At 41.4% G+C, this 19,580-nt stretch overlaps 1 protein-coding gene and 1 non-coding gene across 2 annotated transcripts in view; one reads left to right on the top strand and one right to left on the bottom strand.

Moving 5' to 3' along the window:
• The first annotated feature begins 3,146 nt into the window (after positions 1 to 3,146).
• The window catches only part of NOL10 (nucleolar protein 10), an 86,359-nt gene continuing 69,925 nt past the window's right edge, over positions 3,147 to 19,580 (top strand). The window contains exons 1-9 of the mRNA XM_032353319.1: positions 3,147 to 3,337; positions 5,343 to 5,388; positions 7,412 to 7,510; positions 10,809 to 10,886; positions 12,021 to 12,058; positions 13,334 to 13,470; positions 14,201 to 14,266; positions 15,341 to 15,401; positions 19,372 to 19,457. Coding sequence (XP_032209210.1) covers positions 3,272 to 3,337; positions 5,343 to 5,388; positions 7,412 to 7,510; positions 10,809 to 10,886; positions 12,021 to 12,058; positions 13,334 to 13,470; positions 14,201 to 14,266; positions 15,341 to 15,401; positions 19,372 to 19,457 — 677 coding nt within the window. The 5' untranslated portion in view covers positions 3,147 to 3,271. The remainder of the gene's footprint in view (positions 3,338 to 5,342; positions 5,389 to 7,411; positions 7,511 to 10,808; positions 10,887 to 12,020; positions 12,059 to 13,333; positions 13,471 to 14,200; positions 14,267 to 15,340; positions 15,402 to 19,371; positions 19,458 to 19,580) is intronic.
• On the bottom strand, positions 6,167 to 6,316 carry LOC116596710. The gene has a single exon (XR_004288286.1). It is a non-coding gene; the product is annotated as a U12 minor spliceosomal RNA (small nuclear RNA).

Below are 19,580 nucleotides of genomic sequence, written 5' to 3' on the forward strand. Positions count from 1 at the left end.
TGGGTAGCCAGTAGTAGAACCAGGATTGGGCCCCAGGCGATCTGGCTCTAGAGTCTGTTCTCCAAGCAGAGGCATTTAATAAGCACTACACTCAAAGTTCAGTATAACCTTGGGACTGTTTGTGTTATACACGATACTAGGAACACTGGGGAAACTGCGCCATGCTTTGCGGTTCTTTTTTTTTAAAATTTTTAGAAAAGATCTTTATTTATTTACTTGAAAGAGAGAGAGAGAACAAGCAGAAGGAGTGGGAGAGGGAGAGAGAAGACACCCCACTGAGCAGAGTGCCCAATGTGGGGCTCCATCCCATATGACCTGAGCTGAAGGCAGATGCTTAATGGACTGAGCCACCCAGACGCCCCGCTTTGCAATTCTGTCCTCAATGGAAAGCAACCCTAGAGAGCGGTAGGCCAAACCCTCAGGCCAGTGACTGTGGGGAGGGAGCTGTCTTGAGACTGAGGAACCAAGAACACCTTGTTTCATCTCGCAGAAAACACTGTGTTCCCTTGTGTATGTTTCCTGACTCAAAGCTCTGACATTTATCGTTGCAGACACAAGATGTAGAAATGGACATGTTTGAAACAATAATCATCTGGCATAGAGACATGCTGTTTTTAATATTACTGAAGGCCAAGATGTATGGACCAAAGAATTAGGACTTTGGGTCAAGATGAGCAGAGATAAATTAACTGATTCATTTTTATTAAGAAATACTTACCGAAAATGTGCTACATACTCGGCACTGTGTCGGCCCAGGGAACCCAGAGATGAATTAAGACCCAGTGCTCAGCCTTCAAAACAAGGGTTTGTTAAAAAAAAAAAAGAAGAAGAAGAAGAAGAAGAATCAAATACAAAAATAAAAGGCCCAGTGTTGCCACAGTGTCTCGATGGAGGGGATAGTCAGACAAGTACATTACAACCCACAAAGATAGTTGCCGCAGATTTACTTCAAAATCATTCAAAATAACCCAAGGATGAGAGAGTGGTGAGGGTATAACAGAAGCATGATGGGTCACTTGTAAGCTGTGGAAGTTGGGTGATACGCACATGAGTTTAATACCTTCAATACCTTAATACTTCAAATATATAGTAATAAGAAAGAGGAAGAAGGTAAAAGAGTGAAGGCCATGTACACAAGGAGACTGTCCCAAGTTTATGGGCTCTTGGAAAATGACATTTTAGTAAGCCTTGAGAGGTTGTGGTGATTTAAGGAAACCAGAGCACCTGAAGGAAACCTCTAAGCCTCGACTTTCAGGACAGCATTATATCCAAGTTCATTATTATTATTATTATCTTAGTAGGGTGTGTTAAATTACCGAATCTGTTGCTAACAAAAATCTACTAAAAAGATATAATTGCCATAAAGGTACTTATACAGTACAGTGAAAGCATAGGAGAATGAACAAGATATTCAAAAGATAAGTTTTGAAAAGTTGGTAGAATTTGGATATAAGGAGAAAGGGAGGGCATTCCAGAATCCAGATTAGTATGAGCAAAGATTCGAAACCACCATAACGAAACCAATGCTAACAAAAGAAAAGGCAAATTTAGGGGTTGGTGGGAAATAGGATTGAATAAAGTAGAGTGAAATGGCCTAGGGCCCTTAATTATCAAAATCAGTAGGATAGAGCTGCTTGGGTGGCTCAGTCGGCTGAAAGATTGACTTTGGCTCAGTTCCTGATGTCAGGGTCCTGGGATGGAACTCTGCCTCAGGCTCTCTACTCAGCCAGGAGTCTGCTTGTCCCTCTGCCACTCCCCTGCTGGTGTTCTTTCTCTCTCAAATAAATACATAAAATCTTAAAAAAAAAAAAATTAGGTCTACGTATCTATCTAACACAGAGCACTTAGTGACAGATACTTTTGTTTTACAAAGGGCTTTTACAATGCATTTGTGGAAATAATAAAATCAGCATTATTTGTATAATGGAAGGTTTCTTGGAAATCATCCTGCATATTTTGGAAAAAGTTTTCTATTTTTATGACTTGTTTAAAAGGTCTATTTTATTATTGCTAGGAAGCCCATGATCTTTCTACTGCCGCACACTGCCTCCCCAAGGAGGATGACGGTCCTGCATACTTGCTCAAAGAAGGTAGTATCTGGACTGGAACTCTGAGGACACTTACAACAAAAAGAAAATTGCTAAGCCCAGAAGTCCTCACCTTGCCATAAACTAATATAGCCTGTGCTCAAAATGACCCACCTCAGTTACATGTAAGGGACGTGGCACTATCTCACAATTTCAAAGGGACCCGTTTGAGTGCTGTTGACCTACACTTTCCCCTTAACTTTTCTTCTAGCCGGAAATTCTCCAGTCCTCACATCTGGGTAACAGTAAAGGCTGTTCTCTGTATAACTGGACAATCAGCAGAATCTGCGGACTTTCTGAAAACGATGTGTGGGACTTTCTGTCCCACACCCGTCTCAAAAGACATCAGCTGCAAAAGAACTTCGTCCTTGATCTCCACTCTTTTTACCACTTTCCTTAGTATGCTTTTTCTTTTCTTTCCCTCTTTAGTGGAGGAATGACAAATCCAGACGAAAGTAACTTTTTTTTTTTTTAAGGTTTTATTTGACAGACGGAGATCACAATTTGGCAGAGAGGCAGGCACAGAGAGAGGAAGGGAAGCAGACTCTTTGCTGAGCAGCCCGATGCGGGGCTCGATCCCAGGGATCCTGGGGATCCTGGGATCCAGGCACCCTGGGATCCCGAACTGAGCCGAAGGCAGAGGCTTTAACCCACTGAACCGCTGAGCCACCCAGGCGCCCCGAAAGTAACATTTTTAATACACTAGCTTTAAAGGGCATTCGTCTGTGATGTATTCTTACTGAAACACCGGAGAGAAAATAATACAACTCCACCCTGATTCGTGGCCGCCTCCTCCGCCGGCGTTCCCTGGACCCAGCCCCCAAGCTGTCCGTTCGTCCGGCCAGCGCCGCCTGCCCCACTCGGGACCGCGACACCTCGGCCAGGACAGCGACCCTCGGGGGTTCCTAATGTTCGGGGCGTGGGGGGATGGGGAGAAAGAACGGCTCCTGGCCCTTCCTGCCGTGAGCTCTCCTCGTCAGACGCCCACGCGTTTTCCTCCCAGCCTCTCTACTTCCCTCTTCCGGAAACTGGCGCGGTTCCGGCGCGGGGGCGACGTCATCAGCCGGCGCCGGCGCCGCACGCCGCCCAGTCGCGCGGGGGACACGCTGAGTTTCTGATGCTCGCGTGCGGCGCGGGGAGAGGGACCCGGGGAGGAACGCGGGTCGCCGCTGCTCTGCGCCGCCATGCAGGTGTCCAGCCTCAACGAGGTGAAGATTTACAGTCTCAGCTGCGGCAAGTCTCTGCCCGAGGTGAGGCACTTCGGGGTCCCCCTCCTGGCAAGGCAGCCGCCCTGTCCTCGGCCCTGGCTGCTGTGTCAGCCTCGTCCTGGCCGGCCCCTGGCTCGGGGAGGCCCGGAGGCTAGTGACGGTGCCCCGTGGAAGCTGGTCGGTGGTGGTGGACGAGGACACTGCTGTTCCCGCGCCAGAAGCGAGGCGGAGGGCGACGGGGGTCGATGAGCTTCGCTGGAACTTTTGTCACGTTCCCTAGAACAGAGGGCGCGTCTTTGGGGGCTTCTAGGGATGTTCCCAGCTACTCCACACAGGGGGAAAGCTTGGACAGATGGGTTACAGACATTTCTCCCCCGTTCATCGGCTGTTTGTTGGATGCCTACCGTATGCCGAGCTCTGGAGATACAGCCGTGAGCAACAAAACGCATCTGCAGAGTTTCTGGTGTGCAGGGCAGTATTTCTGAACCTTTCTGACCTTACCTTGACTTCATCCAGTCTTCGGACCTCAGAGTCGGAAGGGGCTGGGAAAATAGTGATCCCTTTACAGTCTTCTCTTATTTAAAATACGTAACGGTTCCAGTGATGTGAAGGATGGTTTATCCAAGCGCAGCCTTGGTTTGGTTTTTCATTTCTTGTAAGTCTTGTTCAAGCCTCTGTCCAAGCTCTTCCAGTAAGAGGAAACTTTTAGCAGGAGCTTATTTCCATTTTTAGATTACTGGTTGGATAGTGGTTTTAAAACTTGTCGTTTTATAGCATGCTGCTGTTGGTTTGACTCTTGCCCTCAGAAATCAGAATAAATGTAGCTCTTCATTGTCTGCCCCTGAAATATTTGGAGTCAGTGATTAGATTGTTCCTTTTCAGAATTCAGGCTAGATAATTCCTCATCAACCAGTTATTCTTCACACAGCGTGATCGTTCTCATTGTGTCCAGTGTGCGCATTTGTTGAGAGGTGACTGTATGCCGGCAGCCCTGTTCTGAGATTGGGATGTATGGTGAACACGTCCGATCAGGTTCCTTGTTGGGAAAAAGGATGAGTGAACAGACAAGAAGACACTTCAGATAATGATAAGTGCTTTGAGTGGTGTGTGACTAGAAGTGAGCATTGGGGCCAAAATGTTTAGAGAGAGAGTGTTTTGGATAAAGCCTTCAGGGAAGGCCTTTCTGCAAGAGGTGGTAGGAGCAGAAGCTTGGATAATGGAAAGGAGCCCATCATGTGAAGCTGGGGGAACAGTTTTCAGTGCTGAGAGAACAGAAGGTATACATGTTTCCAGGTAGGTGTGCACTTGGCATGTTGGAGAAGCAGAAGAGGCACAGGTGTGACTATATCCTCAGGAGAGAGAGTGGGGGTGGGTAAGGCTGGAGAGAGGGGCCCTGAAGGCTCAGGCAGGAGGTTAGGGTATTATCGTTAGTGCTTCTGGAAGCCATTGTTGGACTTTAATCTGGGCTGCTGTGTGCAAAGGACTGTAGCTGGGGAGAGAATGAGTGGGGATGAGGTAGCTAGGCCACCTGAGAGACTTGGGTTTTGGAATTACGCTGCCTGCTACGCTGAGCTACATTGATTTCAGAAGAATATTTGCTGTCAGGGAGTATGACTTAAAAGTGTCATTTCTGCATTATCCAGTATCAGCTATCTGGTTGGTTAATGATCTAGTTTTGTTCTTTCTAAAAAAAAAATAAGTTTACAAAACTTTCTCCTTTTAATGTTTTACTTAGTAATATTTCCCTTGAGTAAAGAAAGTTATTCCATACATTAATTGTAACCCATAACATTTGAGGATTAGTGCCTTCTGGATGAATTCATTTTCTTTTGTGTAAAACTTAGCGATTCTAAAACTTACTGTCTAATGTATAAATATATACCAGAAAAAAATCCAGAGGCTATGTTAACAGGATTGGATTACAAAATACTTTCACTTCCTATGTTAATATGTCCTATAAGGTTTTGATTTTTTAGTGTGAGCGTTTTTGTAAGCAGAGAAACAAAGTAAATATGATTTGAAGTAAAGTCTCTTCATTTTCTCTAAGTGGCTTTCTGACAGGAAGAAGAGAGCACTACAGAAGAAAGATGTTGGTGAGTATTATTTTTTCCCTCTTTGGCGACATTCATGATCCATATTACATGCTTTCGCACATTTGTTGTTATATTTAAGTGGAGGTTTACAAAACAGTGCAGTTAATATGCTGGAAAATATACTTTTTGCCCTTTTCCTTCCCAAGAAACCTTCTGTTGTGTTTGATGTGTTCCTGGTGAATGTGGGGTTTAATTCTACATACTTGGAAACCAAAAAGGTAGCCGGTTAGTATTTCATGGCTAATAGCAGAAGACATACTCTCCTGGGTCGGAGGTGAGGCACAGCAGATGGTTATGAGTGTCAGCAGATTACTGTCAGGTTCCCATGCCCTGAGTCCCCCAGGGGCACTCAGCAGGGCCCGGAGGGCTGCTGGGCACTCGGGGGCTTGCGTTGCGGCTAAGGACCACCACGCTTGGGAAAGTCCACTGCTTTTGTAGCAAGCAGGTAGCAAGCCTGCCCTTTGCCCAGAGGAGACCTGTCATCTTAGCCGTCAAGGTTCTCGGCTGCGCAGATAATGCTGACAAATAGTTCGGGTGAAGGCATGGCCACGGCGTTGTAGTCTTGCTGTACCTAGCAAGATGTACAGGAATGCAGGAGACGTGAGGAAGATCATCTCTCCTGGCTATGCCATAACTGCTTTGTTCTCTTTTGTGTCAAAATCTTTTTACTAAAAGATCACTGCAGAAGATACTGATTTTTTTTTTTTTTTTATGTCAGCTGGGAAAAATGTAAGATCAGTCTTTTTTTTTTTTTTTTTAAATTTTTTTTAAAAGGGGGCAGGCAGATCATGACTCCCAAGTATCCTACAAAATAGGCCAGTCACCTTAGGGGCAACCTTTACCTGCTAAATGATTCATCTCACATTAACAGTGAGGTTTTGGGTGTCACACCAAATTGTTACTTTCCTTCTGCATAAGTTTAAGGCATTGATCAGTTTTTCTTAAACAAATTTTCACTGAATATTCTCCATCACAGCTTGCCATATGTGAAAGATGATTTATCTTTCCTTATATGTTATTTAAATTCATTCCTAAAAATCAAAGACGAAGATGTTGGAGAGGTTTCTTCTGGGTGTGAGAGAAAGAGCCCAAGGCAAGCATCTTGGAAGAGAAGCCTACAAATAGATAGTACTGAAGTTAGATGAGAGAACTTTGAATCAAGGAAAACCAGAACTGCTGCCTTAGTAATGTTCGCTGATTCAGATTTCTTCAGAGTTCCCTGTCCACTCCAGCATCCTAGTGTGTAGGAAAACAGATCTGGATCACTTAGAGGAAAAAACTGTTCTCCGCTCTTTCTCTCGACCTGTCTCAAAACGATCCTGTGTCTTCCATATTGAGTGGGCCATTCCTACTGTGTTTGAATCTTATTTTTGGGTCTAATATAATGAACCAGGCAGTAATGTGCTATAGAGTCATAAATGATCGTTGCAGCAGACCCGTTGTTATGATAGCAACTAGCGGGAATGCACATGTTCTTACAGAAGTGAACCAGGTTTTGTGAGAGTCAGTTTTGATCCAGAGAAATTGCTCTAAATCTTACTCTAGCTGGGTCCTCTTGGCTCACACCAGCAGAGGCAAAAGTCAGCTTGGTACCAGTTTTTTTATATAAACTTTAGATTTTAAGCTTTTATTGAAGAGGAGGAAAAAAATGGTAAGATTTTTGTCTTAGCTGTGATTGAGCAGTGATAGTGCTGTAATGTTTGTTCTATTCGCCCTTCATCCAGGTCTTGAAACTTGGTGTTTGATACACCATTGCAAACACTTTTTTTTCAATTAGTGATGATACTTTTACTTTTTTCTTTATAAAAAGTAAAAATGAAATACTAATGTATAAAAATAATGTATGCGCTAAGAAAACCCCGCTGTGTGATGGGTGGGTCTGTACATTTGTGCTTTCCCAAGGCTCGGAAGCACAGGGACATTGTTAACATGTTCGTAGTGACTGCTCTGTGTGCCTTGTCTTTTTAGGAAATAAAATAAGCACTTGGTAGTTAAATCCGTTACTTATTTCCTCTCTTTGTAGATGTCCGCAGGAGAATCGAACTTATTCAGGATTTTGAAATGCCTACTGTTTGCACCACTATTAAGGTGTCAAAAGATGGACAGTATATCTTAGCAACTGGTAAGCATCTTTTTGGTTAATGATGTCCATGCATTTCATAGCAGGAAGTGCTAGGATGGGAAAAGTCGCTCTTTAAAATTACCTTAACATTTTACTATAAAAAAGTTCAAACATACAGAAATACTGAAAAAATTTTGCAATGAACTTTCCTTTGCCCCCCACCTAGATTCTCAGTAGTCTTTTGCTTGGTCTTATCTGTCCATCTCCAACCAGTCATCAGTCTGTCCTATTTTTTGATACATCTCAGAGCAGGTAGCAGATACCACTGTACTTTTCCCTTAAGTATCTCGGTGTGTATACCGTTATCTAGAGTTTACTTTTATTTGTGGTTTTTCTTTTAGGTAAATTTACATATGGTGAAATGCACAGCTCTTTTGAAGGAGTATTGACAGATGTATACACCTGTGTAGGCCAAACCGTAGTCAAAATCCAGAACATTCCTTTCATCCAGAAACGTCTTTCATGTTCCTCACAGTCAGTCCTGCTCTCACCCATGCGCAGGCAACCATTGCTCAGTGGTTTTTGTGTGTGTGTGTGTGTGTGGGTGTGTGTGTTTGTACCCGTGACAAGTTTAGCCTGTTTTGGAACTTTATGTAAATGTAGTCATACACTATGGATTTTTTTTCTGTGAGCCTTCTTTTCTTAGGACTTTAAGATTCATACATGTTGGGGGCGCCTGGGTGGCTCAGTGGATTAAGCCTCTGCCTTCAGCTCAGGTCATGATCTCAGGGTCCTGGGATCGAGCCCGCATCGGGCTCTCTGCTCAGCGGGGAGCCTGCTTCCCTTTCTCTGCCTGCCTCTCTGCCTACTTACGATCTCTGTCAAATAAATACATAAAATCTTTAAACAAACAAAAAAAAGATTCTTACATGTTGTTCTGTGTGTCAGTAGGTTTTTTTGTTTTGTTTTGTTTTGTTTTTTATTACCAAGCAGTATTTTCCTGTAAGAATATACTGGAGTTTATTTATCCGTTCTTCATATGATAGACACCTGGACTCTTTTCATTTTTTGGCTATTACTGATAAAGCACAACGAACAATCTTACCCAGGCTTGTTTTGAGGACATTGCTGGGTCGGAAGGTAGGTGTCTCTTTAGTTTCCTAGGAAGCTGCCAGACATTTTCCAAAGTGGTCAGATCATTTTATATTCCTACCATTAAGGAATGAGTTCTGAAAGGGTCACTTTTAACATAATTTTCTGTATAATGATATAATGGACTAATATTTTTTATGTCACGAAGATTTTATATGAGTTGATGTATCAGTTCCAAAAAGCCATAAAATATAGGAAACTTTTTTTTTTTTTTAAAGATTTTATTTATTTATTTGACAGAGAGAGATCACAAGTAGGTGGAGAGGCAGGCACAGAGAGATGGGGAAGCAGGCTCCCCGCTGAGCAGAGAGCCCGATGTGGGGCTCCATCCCAGGACCCTCGGATCATGACCTGAGCCGAAGGCAGAGGCTTTAACCCACTGAGCCACCCAGGCACCCATATAGGAAACTTTTTGAAGAGCATTACCCAGTGTGTGGTTTGGCTGAGATTTGGGCGCATCTGTCCTGTGTATTGTCCACATACTTTTTTTTTATTTTGCTGGATTAACATTATCCTTCTATATCTCTTTTCCAAATGCTTTCTTATTTGACAGCTTTATCCATCAACATGCCAGTCTCTTCTGTTTTATGTTAATGCTTGTCCTAGTGCTAACACTATCCACATTTTTTAGCCCACAGTTCATATGTAAGAACTACTTATGCTGTATATAGTTTTTTTTTTTTTAAGACTTTATTTATTTGAGAGAGAGAGATAGCTAGAGATAGAGCACAAGCAGGAGAGAGAGGGAGAAGCCGGTTCCCCACTCGATCCCAGGATCATGACCTGAGCCGAAGGCAGAGGCTTTAGCCCACTGAGCCACCCAGGCGCCCCTTAATACTGTTTTTAAATGAGTTCTCATTACTTTAAAAAAAAAAAATGCATTGTTTTTAAAAACCAGTCTTTTGGGGCACTGGGTGACTCAGTGGGTTAAGCCCCAGCCTTGGGCTCAGGTCACGATCTCAGGGTCCTGGGATCCAGCCCTGCATTGGGCTCTCTGCTCAGCAGGGAGCCTGCTTCTCCCCCACCCCCCTCTGCCTGCTTCTGCCTACTTGTGATCTCTCTCACTGTCAAAAAATAAATAAAATCTTAAAAAAAAAAAACAAACACAGTCTTTTTGGGGGCGCCTGGGTGGCTCACTCGTTAAGTGTCTGCGTTCAGCTCAGGTCATGATCCCATGGTTCTGGGATTGAATCCTGTAGTGGGCTCCCTGCTCAGTGGGGCGTCTGCTTCTCCCTCTCCCTCTGCTGCTCCCTCTGCTGTGCCCTGTCTCTTTCTCTATCTCTGTCAGTAAATAAGTAAAATCTTAAAAACAAAAAACAGTCTTTTTCTTTTCTTGATTGCAAACATGATACACTTGTAAAAAATGCAAACATTACAGAAATGCCTAAGATAAAATGTGAAAGGTCCTAAACTTGCCTTTCACAGAGATAAGCAGTTAGTGTGCTTGTTCTTCCAAGCTTTTCTGTACACAGTGCCTACATGACCAGTGTTCGGTTTATAAATACGCAGCTGTAGGCATCGCTCTGCAGCACTCACCCGCCTCTCTGTACTCTCTTTTACTTGGTAGTATGTTTTGGGGGCTTTCCCCGTCAGTTCAGGTCTGCATCCTCTTTATGAGCTACATGATGGTGTGCCATCATCTATTTCATCGTTTCCGTGTCCGCGGACATCTTACTTGCTTTCAGTTTGGGCCGTTTGTGAACTGCTGCAGTGAACACCCCTCACGTCTTTGGTACACTTGTGAGTGTGTTTCTCTAGGATAAATTTGTATAAGTCGGAGTACAGATTCAGGCTGTATAAACATCACATATTTTACAGATATTGCCGGACTGTCCTTCAGAGAAGTTGTAACAATTTATACTAATCACCAAGTGTGTGATTTTAGCTGCCCCTCCCCCGCATCTACACATCTGCACATCTGTCTTAATCTTTGCCATTCCAATGAACAATAACTGTTTTCATCTACTTTGTTAGATTATTTGTGAAGTTTATTCCTTTTTTGTATTTCATTTTCTGTGACTTGCTTGTTTGTATCCTTTGCCGGTTTTCTTCTTGGCATGTTGGGGACGGCTGCTTTTTCTTCCATGTGGTTGTAATGAATCCTGTTTGCCTCTGAACAAAAAGTATACTTAATATATCTTCAGGATATTGACAATGAAAAAAATGTCCTTTAGGTTTTATGTCACATTAATTTTTTTTAATATAGGAACATATAAACCTCGGGTTCGATGTTATGACACCTACCAGTTATCCTTGAAGTTCGAAAGGTGTTTAGATTCAGAAGGTAAGTAAGAGATGAAATTTGAAATCGTGAAAGTAGCTTTAATGTATGGCTACTTTTCTGCTTTTTTAAAATGGGAATGTGTCGTGTATAAGTTCTCTTTGCTGTGTAACAAATTACCATGAATGTGGCAGTTCAAAACATGCATTTATTAGCCAGTAGCTCTGTAGGTGAAGTTCATCCTGCTGTGTTCTGCGCTCAGGACCCTCCAGCTTTTATTCTGGGGCTTTGGGCAAGAATCTGCTTCGAAGCTTTCCGGGTGTTGGCAGAATGCAGTTTGTTGTGCTTGTGGGACCAGAGTTCCTGTTTCTTGCCAGCTGTCAGCCTGGGCCACTCAGCTTCCGGAGGCTGCCCACACCCCTTGTCACCTGGTCTTCGTCTGTGAGCCAGCACCTACTCACTGGGTCCTCCTCCTGGTTTGAATCTCTCATTTGAGAAAACCCTGATTTTAAAGATGTGATTCTAGATCTTCCCTTCCCCATCTGATGTGATAGGGTTACAGGAGCGTCCCATCAGCATTCATAGGCTCCGCCCACTCCGCGGGGAAGGCCGCTACCAGGAAGGTCAGGGAGGTGGAGGTCTTTCCGTCAGGGGCCTGGTGTTTGGGGTTGACCGAAAAGCAGTTAATGGGCTAAGTCTTCTTCAGGGGGTTTTACCCTTTCCTTTTTACAAACAAGTCAAACTCCACATGCTGCTACAACTGTTTTCACTCTAATGTGTAGCAGATGTATGATGAATGAGTCAAAAGCTACTATTGTCTTTTTAAAATGAGTAATTAAAAAAAGTTTTGAATGTTCTTTAATGTCTGTTTTATTTTGAGCTTCTCAGAAAAACGGAGAGTTTAGAAGTCATTATGTTTTGTGAGTTTATCTATTTAATTTGCTTCAGTTCTGGTTCTGCAGCAAATCTGTTTGATCTGTGTTGAGAAATTAAAAAGCTTTTAATCTTCCATTGGGTGTTTTGTGCCCAATTTAATATGGCAACTTTATTCTTGTCTCATGGAAGGACAAGAAAGGGGAAAAAAACCCATATTTGTATGTAATTTTTGTGTTGAGCCGAATCTTTGCATCAAGTTTGCATTGTTAGAAGAACATGGGTTAATAACTGTAGTTTTTCTTACTATTTCTTGTTTTTCAGTTGTCACCTTCGAAACTCTGTCTGATGATTATTCAAAGGTATGCTTGATAGTGTTGGTTGGTACTGGCCATCCTTAGGAAGTCATGATAAGTATTTTTATGATGTTCCCAGTGTTACATTGAAAATGGCTGCATAATAAAACAAAACCTATCATCTTCTATTAATATATTTTTAGTTTGACACATGTATGATACACAGAGTATCTTTTATTTTCTCTTTAATTTAAAAAAAATTTTTAAATTTTTTTTTTTCAGAGTATCTTTTAAAACAATAGTGATAGCCTTTGGCCAGTTTAATATCAAAATACGTTTTCTGTATCCTATATAAAACCTTATCTATATTGTCAAGAAATTGGTGGCAGCCATCCTTTTTAATCCATATTAGATTATAGATTTGTGATTTTTAATTATTTTGTTTAAATTTGTGTTATTTGCCATGTTGCTTTCATATGTGAAAAGTATAATAGCATTATTGTATGATTAGTTTTCTTAACTCTGCAAATAGTCGTGGAATGGTTCTGAAACAGTTTGAAACACAGCTATACATATTTTTTCTTTTCTTTTTCTGGTGCCATTAGTCCATCTTTCAACTCATGTCATTTTCAGTAGTTACAAAATTGTTAGTAAATTACTTTATTTTTTAGTGATGTCACCTTGAAGGAAAATTGAATTTTCTTTCTTTTTTTTTTTTTTTTTGAAAATTGAATTTTCTGAGCTGACATGGCTTTATATATTGTCTCAGTTCTGGAAACAATGGAATATAGTTTATTCTTTTGCCTAGAGTGGTCATTAATCGTGTGTTGGGGGACATGTAATTTTACAAGGTATTTTCTCTAGATATTGATAAATTTGCTGTTAAATACCATTTGCAGATTTTTAAGCTACTTTTGAAATACTTTAATGTTAAATTGGTACAGGGGGTTTATCAAACCTTGAATGGCAATTGTGAGATTATTAAAACATGTTCTTAAGTAAAATAGGAAATTACTTGTGGTTGCTGAGCAGAGCTCCATGTTGTCAAGTGCTGGTGCTAGATGAATGTAGGGCATTTGCTTTAAGTCTCTGTTCGAAGGCAAGAAGGACTCTTTTGGGTTCAGGAAGGTGTTAAGAAAGCAGGTGAGAGGGTTGACTCTTAGTCGCGATAGAGAGCTGTGTGTGCTTACGTGTGTGCTTACGTGTGTGCTTACGTGTGTGCTCCCAGAGAGAAGGAGGCCGGGAGGGGTCAGCCTGTTCTTGCTCCGTCCGTTCTAGTGGTGATGAAGTGAATGCTTTTCCTAGACACCTCAGCCAACTCATGTTCTTTTTCATTTCCAGATTGTTTTCTTACATAATGATAGATACATCGAGTTTCACTCACAATCAGGTTTTTACTACAAAACCAGAATACCCAAGTTCGGGAGAGATTTCTCCTACCACTACCCTTCCTGTGACTTGTACTTTGTTGGCGCAAGGTATTGGGTCTGATCGTTTGTTTTCTCCTTTCCGCCCCCCAGACAGCGTCTGTTGAAAGCAAGGAGAGGGATTAAAAGAAGAGTAAGATGTGATCCCTACCTTTCGGTTGCTCGAAGGGTATAATATAGTTCCAGAGTAACTAACTGCTCATTGAGGAATTGCATCCTTGACTTTAATTAGCATGGGACTCAGAATCTAGCACAGCAAGCGTAACCTGTGGGGTCATATTGGGGGCGAAGGTGTTTCCTTAGCCCCATTGCGTGGCATTTGAAAACTTTTCATTTTTAAAAGCTACCTTCTATGTGATGATAGAAATAATACATATCGATTTTAGAAAATTGGGAAAATATTAAAAAGTATTTGAAAAAACACCCACGGTCATGCCACCTAGAGGAAATCCTTATGGTATTTTGTTGTATTTCGTTCTAGTCTTTTTCTTCTATATACATATAGATCCATTTTGGATCTCGTATTCTCCGTGTTATTTGTAAATAATATTCTGCCTAGTAACTTCATAATATTTCCTTGGTTTAAATCACTTCTATACATGAACAGACTCATGAGGTGATTGTTTTTTAGATTGAAAATACATTTTGGTGTTCAGTTTTACAAAGAACAGTCATGCCCTGGAAGCAAGTGATATATGTATATATATCTGAAAGTTATACTTAATTGAAGTGAAGTTCATTGCAGTTTACCAGATTTCTAACTTTATTCATTACTTTGTAGCTCTGAAGTTTATCGACTAAACTTGGAACAAGGCCGGTACTTGAATCCTCTACAGACCGATGCCGCGTGAGTATCGGTCAGGATCGATTGTGGGAACGCTGCTGTATTTCTCTTGGCCAGGAGATGGAGCCTGACGCTCAGGTTATCAGATGGAGGGTGCATTTAAACAGAGCTTGGGGAAATTTAGTTCAAAAGAGTATCCTTAAGTTTTTTCTTAAACGTAAAATTCACTGAAAGACCTGGTGATTTCTTTAAAAATTTATTTTTTTAAAATATACTCAGAAATTTTATAACTCACTAGAAAGTTGTTTATTATTTTTTGCCCCGTTCTTTAAATTTTCATTTGGATTAACTTGGAGTGTTACTTTTTAAATTTTACTTTTTATGTTTTTGCTGGCAGACATTTAAGGGGTGAAAGCTAAGTTACTTCTCATCTTAAGTGTATAAGGAACTCGTTGGATTTGCCTTATTGCTTTGAACGGGTTTTTAAAGGTTGGAAGAACGTGTAGTGATAGAGACCAGATAAACTCTCAGTAATTTTTTCTCACATGTCCTTGAAATGCTCTTATTTTCTTTACAAAGACTAGAGGGGCTTCATGACGTATTGTTGGGGAATAAAGAGTTATCTGCCCTTTTGCTGCATCCGTTCCTGTCTGTATTAGCTCTTATGTGTTGTCTCGTAAGCTCTAGATGCCAGGCTGAATGTTTTGTCGTTTTTGTTTCCTCCTTACAACAACCGAAAGAGTTGGAAGTGTCCATTTGACAGGAAGAGAAGGTGAAGCTCTGACGAGTACCCCCATCTCAAGCTTGTCCGCTCTCAGGACTGGCTTAGTTAGAGCTTGTGTTCTTTCTGCCGTGGGCCAAGATTTACGGAGAAAGTAGAATAAACCTTTATTCTCAAGCTGGTAGGGTAGTATTTCAGAAGGAACGCCTTTCTGGTGTCATCCGCTGGCAGGCTGAGTGTCCGTCTGGGGATTCTTTCGTTTCTGGTGCTTTTCATACGCGGAGGAGTAGGGAAGAACCTGCCTGTCTGCTTTCTCCATGGGATTGGGTTGACTGTTCATTTAGAAAGTTCACCGAGTATCCCTCCTGCCTAAGGTAGATAATAATACTTTCTCCCTTACTGCTTTACTGTTTCAGCGAGAATAACGTGTGTGACATCAACTCAGTACATGGCTTGTTTGCCACAGGAACGATAGAGGTAAGCAAACGTTGCCTTTATTTTTAACTTACTTATTTTACATTTGAGAATATTGGTAAAGACAGAGTCGCTTGTTCCTAAGAGCAGAGAGCTAAAGAAGCAAAAAGCCACTGGTTTGCTTTTTGTGGGAACGCTGGTAATGCTGCACACGCGGACAGAGCCCTTTTGTTGCTTCAGACTGCCCCGTGGTGCCACTGGCCTGGCACGCTTTGACACGGATCATCTTTGACATTGATCATCAGGGGCTAGATGAGCGTCGCTGGCCTCCAGGGAGCAGTGGCAGCACGACAGCCAGTACTGTTCCTAACAGGAGGCCCTGTGTCACGCGTTCCCAGCTCTCTGATACTTACCAGCTTTACAACTGAATTACTGTCCCTGAGGCTTGGTTTCCTCATCCGTGACATGGAGGTGATGACAGCCTGCCAGCTTACAGAGGTGCTGGTGAGAGTCACACGGACAAGGGCACAGGGATCATGATCTAATGTCCTATATAGCACGATTCGAGAAATACAGAATGGTTCCCTTTTAAACTGCAGGACTCTTTTGTTTCCCTCCAAAGATTTTATTTATTTATTTGACAGAGAGAGAGAGAGAGTGAGAGAGGGAGCATAAGCAGAGAGTGGAAAAGGGAGAAGCAGGCCGCCTGCCGAGCACGGAGCCTCATGCGGCGCTCAATCCCAGAACCCTGGGGTCATGGCCTGAGCCGAAGGCAGACGTCTAATGACTGAGCCCCAGGTGCCCCTAAACTGCAGTGCTTTTGAATCCCTGTTTTTTTATACTTGTCGAGAATTATTCTAGATTTGTGGTTTTTTAATTACAATAAATACTCATAGTAAAAAATAGTTAGAAATGTATTACTGAAAAAGTGTTCTCTTGTGCCTTCCAGTCACCAAATCCTACAGCCAGGAGTTTTAACTCTGTAATTTTTGGGGGGTATATGCAAATATGCATATGTGTTAGTCATCTCCTTTTTTAAAGTGTTATATGAAAGTAAAATTATACTTCTTCATTTGCTTTTTTTAAACATGATGGTATATAATATGCACCTTTATACATTGGTACTTTTAATTACTTATAATGCTAAACTAATTTTTTAAAACTGATGGGTAGGATTCCATTTTGTGAATGTACTGTAGTTTATTAAACCAATCCCAGAGGAATGAAATTTAGGTCTCTACTCACATTATTTTTGTTAGGAGGTTAGGATTTGAAATGAGACACAAAATTGGTTTAATGAAAATATATAAAGCTGTTGAATGTATTATAATACTGTTGTGCCTAAATTGGTCCAATGAAGCATTTTCTTGGTAAGTACTTTTCTTGACATTACCAAGGGGAAGTTTTAAAACAGTTTCCTTGGGTGACTGGATGGCTTAGGTGGTTGGGTGTCTGCCTTTGGCTCAGGTCATGATCTCCAGGTCCTGGGATCAAGCCTCACACCAGGCTCCTGGCTGGCTCAGCGGGGAATCTGCTTCTGCCTCTCCCTCTCTCTCTCCCCCTGCTTGTGTGCTCTCTCTCAAATGAATAGGTAAAATGTTTTTTAAAATTAAAAAAAAAATAATATAGAACAGTTCCCCTGGAAAAGTAGTTTTGAAGTAGAATCCTTCTGGAGCAGTCTAACCCTTACAGGCGCATGCTCTGTCAGAGCTGTACTGTACCCGAGCAGGCTGTTCTCGCCCTAGCTGATTGAAGGCCAGCTCTGAGGGGAGACTAGACCCTTCTTGCATAAAGGTTGGGGTTCCTAAAATTCCTGGATTACTGGGAGCTTGATATTTGATAGATATAGTGAGACCAGACTGTAAAAATTCACTTCTACAATAATTTTTATAATATGTGTTGGATTTTGATTTTGTCTGTGACAGTTCTTATAATCAGTACTCATTATTATTGTCAAACCGTAAGGGCTTACATTTTGTGCTTTTTGAAGTACAAAAGCGTGCAGGCTTTAGCAATAGAAATATTCAAATTGCAGTCACAAAAAATCACTGTGGTTATAAAAAAGACTATTTTTATTTACTCTGGAATTTATCTGCATACCTATTTTTTGTTTTTGAAATGTGACTTTTCTTTTTTATGTCCATAAAGTCTTTTAACTCGTTTTGGAGACATGAAGACCAGACCATTTGGAATTACTTCCTCCTGGATTTCTTTCTTTTTTTTTTTTTTTTAAAGATTTTATTTATTTATTTGACAGACAGAGATTACAAGTAGGCAAGAGAGGCAGGCAGAGAGAGAGGAGGAAGCAGGCTCTCGGCGGAGCCGAGAGCCCGATGTGGGGCTCGATCCCAGGACCCTGAGATCATGACCTGAGCCGAAGGCAGAGGCTTTAACCCACTGAGCCACCCAGGCGCCCCTCCTCCTGGATTTCTAAGATTTCTTTTATTTATCTTTATGACAGACACATTTGTAATAATACTAAATGATAGATGAGGTTAAGCCTTCTAAGTATATTTGAGGTCTTACTTTTAAGGTGGTTAATACAGTAAACAATTTTTTAAAAAAATCTTTGCGTATTTTTTTTTTATCATAAGTTGAGTGATTCAGAAGAGTAAAAGTGAGAAGTGTAGTCCCTTCTTGTCCTGTCCTAGTCCTGTTTCCTTACATTTCCTGAACGCTGCTAATAATTTGTTCTGTGTCCTGTCGGGGTTTTCTATGTTGGCACAAATTTTTTTTTTTTTAAATAGACAGTGGGATCATACTTTTTTTTTTTTATACAAACTGCGTTTTACCTAGCAGGTTGTGGGCATATGTCTAGTACGTGTATGTCTAAGTCATTCTTTTTAATGATTGCAGAGTATTCTTCTTAAATGGGTTATGCCAGTCTCTCCCTTGCTCTTTTGCATGCAGTTTTTTTTTTTTTTTTGCTTTATTTTCTACCAGCTCTTTATTTTTATTTAATTAATTTATTTATTAAGATTTTTATTTATTTATTTGACAGAGAGAGAGAGAGTGAGCACAAGCAGGCAGAGGACAGGCAGAGGGAGAGGGAGAAGCAGGCTCCCTACTGAGCAGGGAGCCCGATGCGGGGCTCCATCCTGGGCCCCCGGGATCATGACCTGAGCTGAAGGCAGCCGCTTGACCAACTGAGCCACCCAGGCATCCCTCAGCATTTTTTTTTTTAAATTCTGAAAAGTTATAAATTTCACTTTCTGAAAAGTTGAAAACACAGTTCACTCATCATTTATATACATTTTGCACATTTGCTTTCTTCTTCTATGAAAATGTATATGTGTATGTAGAAAATGTTTTTTGCACCATTTGAAAATCAGTTGCAGATATTATGACATTTTAGCCCTCAATACTTCTGAGTGTTTTTCTTAAAAACATTTTCTTAAAAACAAGGACTTTCTTGTATAAAATAATTATACTCTTATCATCCTGAAGAAATTTAACACTGATACAGTAATGTTATATATTAAATACTTAACATTGTTATAGTAATATTTAAATATTCTCAGTTCTACCAAAATGTCTTTCTTTAAAAAAAAACATTATTTTTTAGATTTATTTATTTATTTGACAGAGGGAAACCCAGCGAGACAGGGAACACAAGCAGGGGGAGTGGGAGTGGGAGAGGGAGAAGCAGACCTCCCGCGAAGCAGGGAGCCCTATGTGGGGCTCGACCCCAGGACCCTGGGATCATGACGAGCCGAAGGCAGACACTTAACGACTGAGCCACGGAGGCACCCCGCAAATGTCTTTCATAGCTCCTCCCATTCCGCTCCACCATCCAAACCAAAGTCCAGTCAAGGATCAGGCATTGCATTTTGGGCTTCTTTTCCTAACCTGTGTTTTTTTCCTTTTAAAAACAAATTCATCTTATAGTAAAACATTTGACAGAATTAAAAAAAGGTATAAGGTAAAAACTTAAATTCTTACCCCCCCGTGAGATAATCCGTGTTACTAAGGTATTTGTCTGAAAATTTTCTAGCAGCAGCTATTATATAAAACCACCACGTTCTGTGTTTAGGGTCGTGTGGAGTGCTGGGACCCGCGCACTCGCGGGAGGGTCGGCCTGCTGGACTGTGCATTAAGTAGCGTCACGGCAGATTCCGAGTAAGTGGGAATTAATGTGCCTTTTATGTACCCATCTGCTGTGACTGAAACACCTATCAATAGTGGGTTAAAAATCAATTGCTAAAGGATGAAACCCCTTAGACTTGTATCTGAGGTTGTGGT

The sequence above is a fragment of the Mustela erminea genome, chromosome 7 (genome assembly GCF_009829155.1).
Source record: "Mustela erminea isolate mMusErm1 chromosome 7, mMusErm1.Pri, whole genome shotgun sequence".
Taxonomy (NCBI): Eukaryota; Metazoa; Chordata; class Mammalia; order Carnivora; family Mustelidae; genus Mustela; species Mustela erminea.